The 14,279-nt window shown below is 30.9% G+C and overlaps 1 protein-coding gene across 3 annotated transcripts in view; it reads left to right on the top strand.

Moving 5' to 3' along the window:
* Positions 1–14,279, top strand: part of CNTNAP4 (contactin associated protein family member 4) — a 641,498-nt gene that overhangs the window by 495,367 nt on the left and 131,852 nt on the right. For all 3 annotated transcript variants that reach the window (XM_074281700.1, XM_074281701.1, XM_074281702.1), the window contains 2 exons: positions 1,283–1,389; positions 11,588–11,707. In XM_074281700.1, the coding sequence (XP_074137801.1) occupies positions 1,283–1,389; positions 11,588–11,707 (227 nt within the window). The remainder of the gene's footprint in view (positions 1–1,282; positions 1,390–11,587; positions 11,708–14,279) is intronic.

Below are 14,279 nucleotides of genomic sequence, written 5' to 3'. Positions count from 1 at the left end.
TGAGATACTTACTTTGCACACCTTAAGCTAATATAAATACTAGCTATTTATTATTGTCAAATCTAACATTTAGTATGTCAATAGAATTATTACTTACATATAGGAAATACATAAGTACATAAAGACATATATCTTCACTGGCTTTATTTCTAATTTATAAAATTCAAATTCAAACTCTGAATAATGATGTAAATACATTTATTCCAGCTTGTAGTTTTGGAACAATATAAAGTAAAAATACATACATATATATATATATATATATATATATATATATATATATATATATATATATATATATATATATCACAGGTACTTAAGCGAGATAAAAGGTTAAAATTTTAAACTGTCCTCAGATGCACTAATGCAATTTGTTTAAATCATTTTCAAGGTCTGCATAATAACATTATGACTGTCCATTTGATTATTTACTGAGTTCTCATTTTTTAAAGCTTATTTGTTCTAGCCTCATTCCTCCTGTTAACCTATTATTGATTAGAAATATATAAAAAAGAAAAATATATGACAGTAGTTTGAAGCCCAACCTAAAGTAACCTTTTTATCTTAGGAAATAGAAGAATCTCCATCTTTGGAGGTCATTCAAAGTATAATAGATTTTCATCACATCAGTTTAACTGGTTTAATTGTAGTCAGCACTTTTCACTGCTTTTACTTCATTAAGAGGGGAAGCTAAAGAGTTAGAAATGCTGTCTAAAATTTCTCTCCTAAATTTTCATAGATGCTAGTATTCTCTGGTACATATCATCAATATGATTTGGACTAAGTATGACCCTAATCATTTATCTAAGGGTATGAATTAATTGGTCATTCAAAATCCTTCTCCAGTATATGGAATTATATGAGTGATCTTATTCTTTTCCTTCAAATCATGTGGTAATTGATAAAAGAATATCATTTATATACACATTTAACATAACAAAGCAGTATTCTATTCTTTGGGCAATTGATATTCCTGGTCATATATCCAATTAATTTTGTGCCACTTATGGAAAGGATCCTCTGATAGCAAGAGAAGAAAGTGCAACTCTCAAAAATACATAAAAATAATCAAATTTTGATGACTTTATTAATATGTAGAGTGACAGTATGATAAGGCAATCTTAGTGAGAGGCCCAAAGATTATTAGTCGTGTTTAATTTCACTGGTTATGCTGTTTTTGTCTCCCTTTTACTCGCATTAAAATAGTCGTAGTCAATAAAGCCAGTTTAATTTTGATTACTGAATATGGGAAGATAGTAATTATATTGGCTTCTCCTTTTAGGTGTTTACCTAATTATTGTGAACATGGTGGTGAATGCTCACAATCATGGAACAGTTTCTATTGCAACTGTACAAATACTGGTTACATGGGAGCTACTTGTCATTACTGTAAGTCAAATATATTTGCTTTTGCCTGTTGGTGTCCCAATTGCTATGGTTATCACTATTGTTTTTTGTATTGTTCCCTTCTACATAATGTTGTGATAATTGTTTATGTTTTAAAGAATGTGTTTGTGCATATCCATATGCTTTTGTTTGATACATGCCATTCAATTCTTACCTTCATTTTTTTCATATCATACTTTTCATTCATTTAGTCATTCTTTCTTTCATTAAACATTTTGCTATGTAATACCTATATGTCCTTAAGTAAGTCATTTAAGTGAGTATCAGTCCATAAGTTAAAGGGTGGACTAAATGAAATGAGGTACTTTACAGTTCTGAATCTATGATCTGTGGCTACATTGGAAATGTAATAATATATAAGATTTAATATCTGAACTCAAGGAGTTTACAAACAAAAAGGGCAAAATCACATATTTATCTCTATCTATCTATGTAAGTTTAAAGCTCATTTAGTATATGCCAATAACTTTTACACAGTAGAATAGCCCTAGAAGACTCCAGAGTCCATTCAATCCAACCCCATCATTTTGCAAATAAGAAAACTGAGGACAAGGGAGATAACTGACTATATAAAGACTATTAAATAGGATTTGAACACGAATGCTAAGAACTAGTGATTTTTTGTTTGTTTACTTATCTGTTGGTTGGTTGGTTTGATGTAGTTAACTGCATTGTCATAGTAAATAGAATCCATTTTGGAGACAGGAAAACTTGGGTTCATTTCTTGATTTAGACAAATGCTAGTTTTATTCACTATGGGCAAGTCATTAAATATCTTCATTACACCAAGGAAAGATCTAAATCTTTAAATTCTTCATCTATGTTAGTGGAAGGATTTTTCACAATACTACTCTTCCAAATAGGAATCATTGATTCTTAGGTTTAAATCTCTCCTTAAATCTGTCTATCTACCTATATCTCTATGTATTTATCTATCTTATCTGTCTGTTTGACTGTCTGTCTATCTAATATATTCAACTTTTTTATTGTTCTTAAGAATCTAAGAAAATTTTCTCGCAATAAAAAAAGGCCAGATATAATAGAAAAATTACAATATTTGGAGTCAGAAGAGCTACTTCTTATGACTCATGCAAGTCAATATTTTTTACCTTTGGGTTCCTTTCACATGATAATTACATTTACCATATAAAATTATTAGGATGAAGTGAGACAATATGTGTAAACTAGAGGGATATGTAAATATGTGCTACTTATATAAATATGATTATCATTAATTTTAAATATTTGTTCTAATATTTTGATCATTTGTGTAATTGTAGGCAATTTATTTAACACCTCTAGATCTCTATTTCCTCATTTGTTAATTGAAGGGATTCAACTAAGTTAAATTTCAGACTTTTTTTAGTCCTCATTCTTGCAAGCACTCTGAGGTAACTGATGTATGTATTAACATTGACATCTTATACATTAACTTAATGGAATCATAGAGAGATATTGACATTGAAGATCATAGTTTATAACAGTTTCATTTATATGATCCTTAAAGGTTTACAAAACATATTTCTCTCTTTTTTAAAAAATGTTGGCATTATTATTAATGGATATATATATATATATATATATATATATATGTATAAATGGATATATTTAGGATACAGAAATTGATACATAAAAGAACTTGCCAGTTGTTACAACATCTAGTAGTATCAGAGTTGTATTTGAATACAGTTTTTCTGACACATCTTTTGCTCATTCCCCCAGATCACATAGCCTACATTTAGTAGCAAAAAAAATGCACAGTGCTATTATAACATACAATGAGAAAGAGGTCATTCTTAATAAAGGAGAACAAGGAAACCACTTAGAGAATGGTTAAGGCACCTTTCCCCTTTTCCTATGACAGTAAATCTTACCTCAGTGCCTTCAAGAGAGGAATGCAAATTAATATCATCTAAACTGCACATTGTATGTGCTTTATCTTTTTTATGAAAGTTATATAAGTACTTTTATAGAAAATTTATTTTCTCCAAAATGATTTTCAAGGTTTTCCTATAGTATTAATTGAATAGAGACCTTGTCCATGAATTTGTGTGCTTATATTTATCAGACTCTACATTGTTATTTGCCTTAATTGCTAAGGCTTATTTATTTAGTCTCTTCAGTTGATTGTCTTTTCCTTTCCCCCCCAGTCACATAGTTCTGATAATTATTGATCTGTAATTTAGTTTGACTCGATGATGTAAAGCCCACTTCTTTTCTATCTTTAATAAATTATTTCTTCTATGATCTGTCTGTTATTCTTCTGTTTCTCAATATGAATTCTGTTATATTTTTTCTGATTCTTTAAAATATTTCTTTGGTAATATAATATGGCAATACATCTGTAAAGCAATTGGATGTATTACACATGTTTTTGTTTTTGTTTTTCTTTTTTTTGATGATGCTTTCTTTTTTTATAGTTATTATTGAAAAATCCTGATTTATATAAATTGGTGTTCTTTAAAAATGTTTGCTTATTCCTGGCAACTTGCTGAACTTTTAAAATTTATATTGCAAAATTGAACTCGGTGTCTATATTTCAGAGTAAAACTCAATCTGTCTTTTGGCAACTAGTGAATTCTACTGTTTTGCAACTTGTTCTTTGTTTACATTTTTTTTTTGCCATTTTCTTTTGATTTCTTGGCATTCTGACATATTTCATTACATTTTCTGGAAGGATAGTTTTGTGTGTGTGTGTGTGTGTGTGTGTGTGTGTGTGTGTGTGTGTAGCAGATTTATTTTATTTTATCTTTTCTCTAGATCATCTAATATTTTTATTTTTTGAATTATTTTTAGGTTGTACATGTACATTTAATTTTTACATATTTATATATGAATCATGTTAGGAAAGAAAAATCAAAATAAAAGGAAAAACTAGATTAAAAACCAGAAGAAAAAAAAAAACATGAAAATAATGTCTTTTGATCCATAGTTCTCTCTCTCTGAGTGCAGATGAGATGGCTTTTCCATCAAAAGTTTATTGGAATTGTTTTGAATCACTGCATTGATAAAAAGAACCATCTATCATAGTTAATCATCACATGGTCTTGCTGTTGCTGTGTACATTGTTTGCCTGGTTCTGGTTGCTTTATTCAGCATCAGTTCATGTAAATCTTTCCAGCTTGGTCATCATTTCTTCTAGAACAATCACTCCTCACTTGATGGGCATCCACTCATTTTCTAATTCTTTGCCATCACAAAAAGGGCTGCTATAAACATTTTTGTATGGTTCTTCCCACTCTTTTATGATTCCTTTGGGATGTAGACCCAGTAACGGCACTGTTGGCTCAAAGGATATGCACAGTTTTATAGCTTTTTGGGCATAGTCCCAAATTTGGGAATGGATGGATTAGTGAGGCTAGCAATCATTAAAACAATAATTCTATGCTCTGTGTTCAAGGTCACCTGCTTGTTTTTCCCAGTTTTCTTGTCTTTTGATCTTGCTCCATATTTTCTTCTACCTTTGCATCTGCCCTTTTCTTTGAGATATGATACACTCTTTTATTTTGCTTTTTACTCATTTTTATAAACAGCCAATTCACTTATTTTTCTTTTTATGTTCTTTAAGATCTCTAATTTACATGATTGAATTTTCAGTAAATCAATATTATTAAACTTCTTGGCCACACATAACACTTAACCAATTGTAATCGTTACACTTGCTTCATTTACTTTTTAGAGAATACAGTTATTTCTCTTTTCCTTTTGAAGATTTCTTCTCGTTTTTTTAACTCATGTGTTTGACAATAAGGTTTTTTCCCCTTACCAGTCTAGTTTTATCTGTAATCCCTTTGAGAATTCCTTTCCTTCTTCTGTTTTTTATTTCATTTCGTTCAATGCACTATGTGTGAAAGATATTTGGATTTAGACATAGTCATTTACTCAGCCCTCTTTATATATATTCCTTTAAACTATTAATTCATTTTCATATCAGATTCAATATTCTTCCTCTTACCTTAACTGTCCTCCCTCATTCTCTCTATTGATTTAATTCTCATCATTTCTTTTTCTAAGCTAAACTTTTTTTATTAACAAGTATTTTTTCTCCTCTATACTTCCTTCTCTGTCTTTCAAGGAAGGATTTAAGTACTATCTCTTTTGTTAAGGGCCTTGACTCAATATTTCAAGTTATCTTTTCTTTTTACTCAAAACTTAAAGTGTTTATTGTCTTTAGGTTTTCTTTTAAGCATGCATTTCTCCTTTTACATTATCTTGTGCATTATTTTTTTCATAAAGTCTTCAATAAATGTTGATTATTGTAACCGTGATCTAAATAAAATTGCAAATGAATATTGCTTGAAACCTAGGGCATCACAACTAGCCACTGAACTTTAATTTCCTAGTCTATAAAATGAAGGACTTGTTTAATAGAAACTCCAAGCCCCCTTTCTGTTATTAAATTCTGTGATCCTATGGAAAAAATGTGGGAGCATAAATGTAGATCATAATTAGTGGCCCAAATTGAATTAACTCTATTATACTATTGAAAATATATGACAAAGAGACCTAACCATTTAACTGGTTTCTCTTCTGTCATTGGGGGGGGGAGGGAATGGAAGGAGGGGGGATAATTTGGAAAAATGAATACAAGGGATAATATTATTAAAAAATTACTCATGCATATATACTGTGAAAAAAATTCTAAATAAATTTTAAAAAAGAAAAAAGAGTTTTATGTTGCCTTTTTAAAAATTATCACATTCATTTTTATTTATGTGCTGCTACTATTTTTTCTCACCTACGGAGTTTTCCCTTCTAACCAAATTTTAAGGGGAGAAAAGAGTAAAAGTACCACAAATATCAACCTCATAAAAATTTAGCAAAGATTCTTATGCAGTAAGTACCTTGGTCAGACATATGTTTAAGGTTCTAGGGAATATTAGTTTGGTAACTGAAAAAAAGATAAATTATACAAGGGGAAGATTGAAGAAGAGAAACCAGTTAAAATCTATTGCAGTCATCCAGGTAAGGAGTGATGAACACTTTAAGTAAAGCAGTGACTACAGGAATAAAGAAGAGCAGAAAGATGAAATATGTAGTAGAAATGCAATCATTAAGATTTGGAAATAGATTATCTATGAGGAAATGTAGGAGAAAATAAAGTAAAAGATTACTTTGAGATTACTGGATGATTGTACATATGAAATTTATTAAAAAAGCAATGAAAACTCCTGGATATAAGAATTTGAAAAGGGCGGGGAGAGAAGAGGAATTGTGGAAGAGGGGGAGAGAGAAAGAAGGGAGAGAGAGAAGGAGGGAGGGAAAGAAGGAAGGAGGAAAGAAGGGAGAGGTGGGAGAAAGGAAGAAGGATAGGAAGAGCAAGAGAGAGTGAAGAAGAGAATTGGGAGAGGGAGAAGGAGGGAGAAACAGAGACAGAGACAGAGAAAGATAAAGAGGGAGAAAGGAAAGATGAGAATGATTATACAAGAAAGCTCTGCATGCAGAAATGTTGAGTTTTCATCAGAGACTAGAACAAAGAATAATATATGTTATTCTTTAAAAGGGTTTTGAGGTATGGACTAGAGTAGAAGAGCATTCTCATAGTACATGGCTTCTGGTTTCATACTAGAATAAGTAATAAGTTACTCCAGTGAAATATCCAGGGAAGAATCAATGTTAGAAGCTTATAAAGAATTAAGATATTTTGGAATAATTATTTTTTGAAATGAAGGTCAAAAGGGCAGAATAAAAGGATCACCATGAGGAGATTATTGTAGAATTAATATGGATATGGAATTGATTCAGTAAATGTGTAGTCCCCCAGCCAGGTTCAGTAGGATATACATAGTAATAAAACAAAAAACAATTGTATTAACAGAGGTATATATTTGGGAAGGAAAATAGGACAAGGGGAAAAGAGACTCAAGAATATGGCTGAATTTATCAAAAATAGGATCAAGATGGTGAAGAAGAAAAGTGAAGACAAAACAAGGGTATTGCTTGAATGAAAAGGGATAAATAATGGGGTTGAAATTTATAATGAAAATAAAATTGATTTGGGAGAAGTTAGGAAGAGGAAAATATAATAAATCAGTAAAGATGACCATTTGAAAAGTTATAGCTCAGGGGAAGCTAGGTGGTACAGTGGATAGAGCACAGGCCTTGAAGTTAGGAGAGCCTGAGTTCAAATATGACTTCAGACACTCAACATTTCCTAGCTGTATGACCCTAGGCAATTCACTTTACCTAAATTGCCTCAGGGGGGAAAAAGAAAAAAAAAAAAAAAAAGAAAAGAAAAGTTATAGCTCCCTGAAGAAATTCCCTGGGAAATATATAAAAGGATACTTTATAAAGCAACCATAAATTAAACCAAAGGGAAGTATTTTAAGCTTTTTTATTTAGTCCAGAACAATACAAAAAAGTTTGAACATCTAGGCAAGTGCAAGAATATGGGTACTAAAAAACTGCTCTGAGTGTGGCCATTAAATTGTTCTGAAGCCATCTGGTTGCACTATTCTTCAAATTCTAGAAATGTGTGTGTGTGCTTTAACTAAATCTTTGCTAAAAACTAAGGGTGGTATATATATATATATATATATATATATATATATATATATATATATATATATCTTTCTCCTCACCTTCTAGTTTTCTAGCCCTATAAAAAATGGAAATTAAATAGGGCTGGCATGACCTCTCATAAACTGCTGACTCTTTGTACATATCACTTTCCTTTCTAACTGTTCAGCAACAATTTAAAAAATCATCTTTTGATTATTTTCCTTGGTATTAAAGTTACATTCACTAGTATATAGTTTTCAAAATTTGTTCTCTTCAATTTTTTTTTTTGAAAATTGGTACATTTACCCTTTTTCAAACTTGTAGTGGTTTTCCCATTTTCTATGATCTTTCAAATGTCACTTATAACAGCTTATCAAATCAGAATTGTAAGTTATTTCAGATATCAGGATTCAAGAAAATAGTTCATCTGGATCAGGTGTCTTGATTTCATCAAAGGAAATGAAATTCCAAAGGAAATTATTATTTTCTTACTTAAGTATCAAGTTCCTTTTAGTTATATTTATTCTGTCATTTCCCAAAATAAAGGTTATCCTATTTTTTTTTTAATAGAGTAAATAGAAATAAGAATCGGGCAATTCTGCTTTCTCTCTCTCTTTTTTTTTTCCAGTTATCATTATCCGAGATATAATGTAAAAAATTTCATCCCTTCTTTAAGTTTAGTTTTTCTCCTAATATAGTTTGGAAAAAAACCACATTTTCCCTTGACTTAAGTTTTCCTGTTATTGCACTTTATCCTGAAGTGTGCTTGACACTATTTTCATACAAGTGTAGCATGCTTTTATTTTCTTCTTCTTCACGCCAGTCTTTCTTCTATATTCAGAACATCTCATTTTGAATTTACATTGATTAGTGAGTTTCCCATAGGGTCTATATTAGTCTCTTTAGAGAAATCAATATTCTTTTTTATTGGAATGGTTTCCCTCTGACCTTGCATAATTTCATTCACAAGATGGATAGTAAGTGTAATGATTATTCCTACTTTTGGCATATCATTAAGAAAGTTTTATGTGTAAGTGTCAACAGTATCATGCTGACTATTAAGTGGGAAGTATTTTGGAAGGGAATCAGAGTTATACTGGAAAGTATGATGAACACTAGGAATGCCTTCACTCCCAACATTATACCTAATACCTTGGAGATGAAGTTGAGTTGTAGACTATAAACAGAGTATCAAGTGATGAAAATTTGTTATCCTTATCTCTCTCTAGAAGTCTTCATTTGTTTTTTTCTTTACATCAATATTTCCCCCCCTCATAATGGAGCTAGCCATTATCATCATCATATGGCAACAACTTGACCTCTTTTTCTGGGTCCCAGGGAGTAACGTGTGTTTGTGTAAAGGAGGGGTATACTCGAACTGTTCACCACTGTGACCACTGATTCTCCACTGGCATGTTTTTCACAAAATCAACTATTATTACACCATTGACTTTAAATTATTAAGCTTTTACTTAACAATAATGCAAAACAAGGAAGATTGCATTATCTTAAAATAGAAGGCAAAGGCAGGAATGATCATAACATTTACTCATTAGAAAGCCCATAAATCTGAGTCACACTCTCCCTCACTAAAGCATATAGTATCCTTAAATGCGAATGGATAGTCAGAAACCTAGCAGGAAGACATATAAGTAAGGGAAATTCATAAGCTAACGTTATAACTCATTCATCTGGATAGCATCCTTGGTATCATTTGTTTCCTTAGATAACTTTTTTATTACATGTGTTACCTGTTGGGCAAAACTGTTTCTCTGCTATTTGTCCCCGTTCTGGTTCCCATAGTTCTACTGATAGGCAAAGCCGTTCTGCTACTCTCTGTTCCACATACGTTTAGTACATAGACAGTCTTCTCTAAGTGCTGAGAATTGTAAGTATTTCTCTAAAGACAGAATTTTCAAACTCTTCTGGGACTTTGAGGTGCATTTCACTATCAAATTATAGCTGATGATAAGATTATATAGCCTTTGAACATCCAGTTCTTAAATAGCAACATATACTACTTTTTCCAGTTAACTCTTTAAGAAAAAGAATGCAAAACCTGTCTTTCTTCCTCTAATTGTCCTCAAACCAGAAAGGGCAATTGAATGCAACACAAATAGATCCAAAAAAGTTTCCCTTGCATAGTTTATAATAGATGTGCTAATGAACAATAAGCCCAAACAATTAACTCACCTGCTTCACTTTTCTTCTGGTAGTGTCCTTCCTGCCTCTATGACCTTGTAATCTATTATTCTACAGCTTTCAATTTACTATAGTGACTAATTTAACCTTAAATCTTTTTTCCTTATAAGCAGTGTAACATTTGATATGAAACTCAACAATTCCATCTTTGTCATGATCCTTATATAATTTTCCCATAGAATAATCATGTGACTTATTATTCTTTATTAATTACAAACTTTAAATGTTGAAAAATCACATTTACTTGAGATGATAGACCATTTGTACCTGTCATTGTTGCTTTTAAATAGGTCCTATCTGTATATTTTTCACCTTCTGGTAGAACTTTTTAATTATCTTCAGATAATTGTGTCTTTCCTTAGCATTTTATCTGAGAAACTTTATTTCTTATGAAGTTGATTTTATCAGTTTTCATTACATAAATGGTCTTTGTATGCGTCTTTTGACAAATAAAATGCTCATATATGAAAGGGGTGGTACATAAGATATGCAGCATGCAAACTAGGTTACCTTGCTATTGCTTTGTTTAAGTTAGTTAGTGAAGTTTAATAAAGGATGTTGTACTTGTCTATTAATCCTACTGCTTGTATAAGACAAAACATTCAGTAATGAATTAAAATACCATGTAGAAGCACATTTCATATAAAAATTTCTTCTGGTGTTCTGAATTCAAATTATCTTAAAGTTTCATTTGTAGAATACATAAGTGAATATTTATAAACACAATTTTTAAACGTTTTAATGATAAAAGTTGCTATTTAAGTATGTTCCTTTTAAATATAAAATACTTTTCATCTTTAAATTGTTTTAAGTAAGTGTGAAGTATAATTACTTTTTGATTTGAGCATTAAACTAATGCAATTTAGATGCACAATTTAATATTACATAACCATAATAGAGAAAGTATTTATTGCTTAATTATCACGTGTAATTTAGAAATCCCATAAAATGAGTTTTAACAGAGTCTCATTCTGTATAGAATTTAGATTTCTGGTTTTCAGCATTTTATTTATTGAGTTGTCTCCTTTTCTTCCGAAACACATTTAAACTTTAAAGAAGAAGCTTGATTAATGCAACAAAACATGGCATTGCAATTATGTAAAAATATCTATCACCATATTCTTTGGGCAGGATCACCCTTTAAATACTGACACTGTATTTCCTCATAATGTGAAAAGGCATCAGTGTGCCTTTTTATATACATTCTCCTTTGATAGCCAGATAGATAGAAAGAAAAATAGAATTACATATCATGAAAATATAATTCCACTATGATTTTCTCCATTCCAATTACATATAATTCTGTATATATTAATGGAAAAAAAAGAAAATTTATGTTTCCATTGTATGTTGATTTTTCCTTTCATTTGACAATATATGATACACAAAGTAGATCAAAATTTGTAATGTTTTTTTGCAGCAGTTAAAAATGTTAACAGATTCTATTCCTTTTGTAATGAATGTTGTTCTTTTACAGCCATCTATGAGCAGTCCTGTGAAGCCTATAAGCACAAAGGGAATACTTCTGGTTTTTACTATATCGATTCAGATGGAAGTGGGCCCCTGGGACCTTTTCTTGTATACTGCAATATGACAGGTGAGTTAATAAGCTTCCTTTGAACATTGTTCTATTTGTGTGCCTGTTCATTATACTCTGAATCATAATTTATCAAACATGATGTTTATTCTGTTTGAGACTTGATTAATATGCTAGGTGATATTAAAAATAGATTCTTTAGTTTTATTGTAGCACTAAGAAAAAGGAAGTAGGTTGCAGAATAAAAATTGGGTCAGATAATTTTAAAAAATCAAATTGGAATACTATTGTATCTATACCATAATAGTAATGAGAATAATATTTATATACTCTTTTAAGAGTTATAAAGTACATTGCATGTATAATCTCATTTGATCCACACAGAAATACTTTGAGGTAGGTGGCATTATTTTCCTTGCTTTGTTGAAAGGGTGCTGAGAGAGATTAAATCACATGCCTGACCATGAATGAATGAATAAATGACAATAAAGAAACATCATTACATGCTTACTGTGTGGAAAAGCATTGTTCTTAGTGCTGTGAATACAAATAGGAAAAAAGTAGAACAGTTTCTTTTCTCAGAGTTCAGTTTTTTTATTTTTTTTATTTAAAAAAAAATCCCCCCTTAATAGTATTTTATTTTTTCCCAATTAGATGCAAAGATAGTTTTCAGCATTTATTTTTGTAAGATTTTGAGGATCAAAGGGTATGTACAGTTTGATAACTTTTTGAGCATAGATAACTTTTTGAGAAATTGCTCATCATTTCTTATAGAACAATAGTATTTCATTACATTAGAATACCACAACTTACTCACTTATACCACTCAATTTCTAATTCCTTGCTGCCACAAAGAGCTACTACAGACATTTTTGCACATGTGAACCCTTTTCTCTACATTATGCTCTCCTTGGGAGACAGATACAGTAATGGTACTGATGGATCAAAGAGTATGCACAACTTTATAGCCCTTTGGGTATAGTTCCAAATTGAAAGAACTCACATTCTAAGGGGGGAGACATTTTTTAGTTTAAACTTAAATGATATAATTCCATGGTCCTTAAAATATTTCAGCAAGGCAGATGCTAATGTATCTTTTTAAAATACAATTTCTTTTGATGAAACCATATCAGTTTCTAATGTTGAATCATTTCACTATGCCAAGGACTTCAGTGGCAAGAACTTTTTTTTTGGGGGGGGGGCCTTTAGAAAACGCAACTTTTGTACTACTGAAACCGTTGCCCGAATGCATCTGCCCTGGAATTGCTTCCTACAATCATGGCTGTGTGCTTTGTGCTGGAAGCATTGCTAGTCCCAAGACTCTTTTGAATTGTGAGCCTTGAGCTATCTCAAGGTAGCTGAGTGGGAATGATGGTCAGAATGGTGGTAATACTGCCAAAAGATGGATCCTGTATCTCCTGTAGATTGTGTTGCTACTTCAACTAGGTTGGCTGGCCAGCCCTGTGGATGCCAATTGGTATTAGCTAAAAAATAAAGTCATAAACTTCTGATTCCAAATAAGTGCTCTGTCCATTGTACCAAGATGACATTCTGAAATTATAAAATTTTTAAAACTGGATTTTAGCCTTCAGCTTTGTATTTGCAGAATAATAGGACAGGAAGAAAACTTATAGTTTTATTTCATTTTAAAGTTCTTTCATTTAAGATGAGTTCTCTCATTTTAAAGATGATGACACTGAGACCCAAAGAAAGAAAATGATGTTCCCAAATCACATAATTATTAAAGGACTTTGGAATTATATATATTTTTTATCTCACTACACTTATGGAAATATTTAGCTTGCAACTATTGGCAGAAAAATAAATTAATGAATAAACACTATTATGTGCCCCTATGCTCCAGGCCATATGCTAAATACTTGTGATAGAATTGCAAAGGGTGAAACAATTCATATTTTCAAGAAGTTTATTTTTAATAGGAGAAAAAGAAATATATAATAAGCATAGAGAGAACAAATTGAAGGATAAATTCATGCAAATTATTTAAATATAAGATAAGGTGAAAGGATTAGGAAAGGCTCCATGAAGAAGATACTCCAGACAGTGAGATAATAAATCTGTAATATGTGTTAACTTAGTCTTAGTTATATGAACTATATTTGAAATTGAAATATGACTATCTGTAAAATTGATATGTCCTGGATCATATAACTTGGAAAGTGACAATATAGTTATCTACTATAAATTACTTCTGTCAAACATAAATCTCCAAAACCTCACAAATATTCTAGTTTCAAATATTGGATTTTCAAAATTAGCAGACAGAAAGAACAAAGTATAAATGTCAAGAAATAGCACTAAGCAATTGTACTACTTTCAGCCTTCACTCAGTTTCCAAATTTTCAAACCCACTCTCTGTGCCAAGTACAGCCACCTCAAATTATTCTGTGTGATTGTGCTTCAACATTTGTCTATAGGGATCCCCACCTATTTCATCCATATCAGTTATTTGACTTACATCCCAGAAGTGGAAAATACTGATTTTTCCCAATCATGCAATGAAAAGAGCAAACAACTGGAAGAGGTTTGTGGAAGACTCAGTGCAGAGTCCAAAAAGAAAAAAAAAATCATATGGGACTAGATTTTGGTACTCAGTTTCAGTAATTAGAAT

Source organism: Sminthopsis crassicaudata, chromosome 1, assembly GCF_048593235.1.
Source record: "Sminthopsis crassicaudata isolate SCR6 chromosome 1, ASM4859323v1, whole genome shotgun sequence".
Lineage (NCBI taxonomy): Eukaryota > Metazoa > Chordata > Mammalia > Dasyuromorphia > Dasyuridae > Sminthopsis > Sminthopsis crassicaudata.
This window is presented reverse-complemented; position numbering and strand designations above follow the sequence as displayed.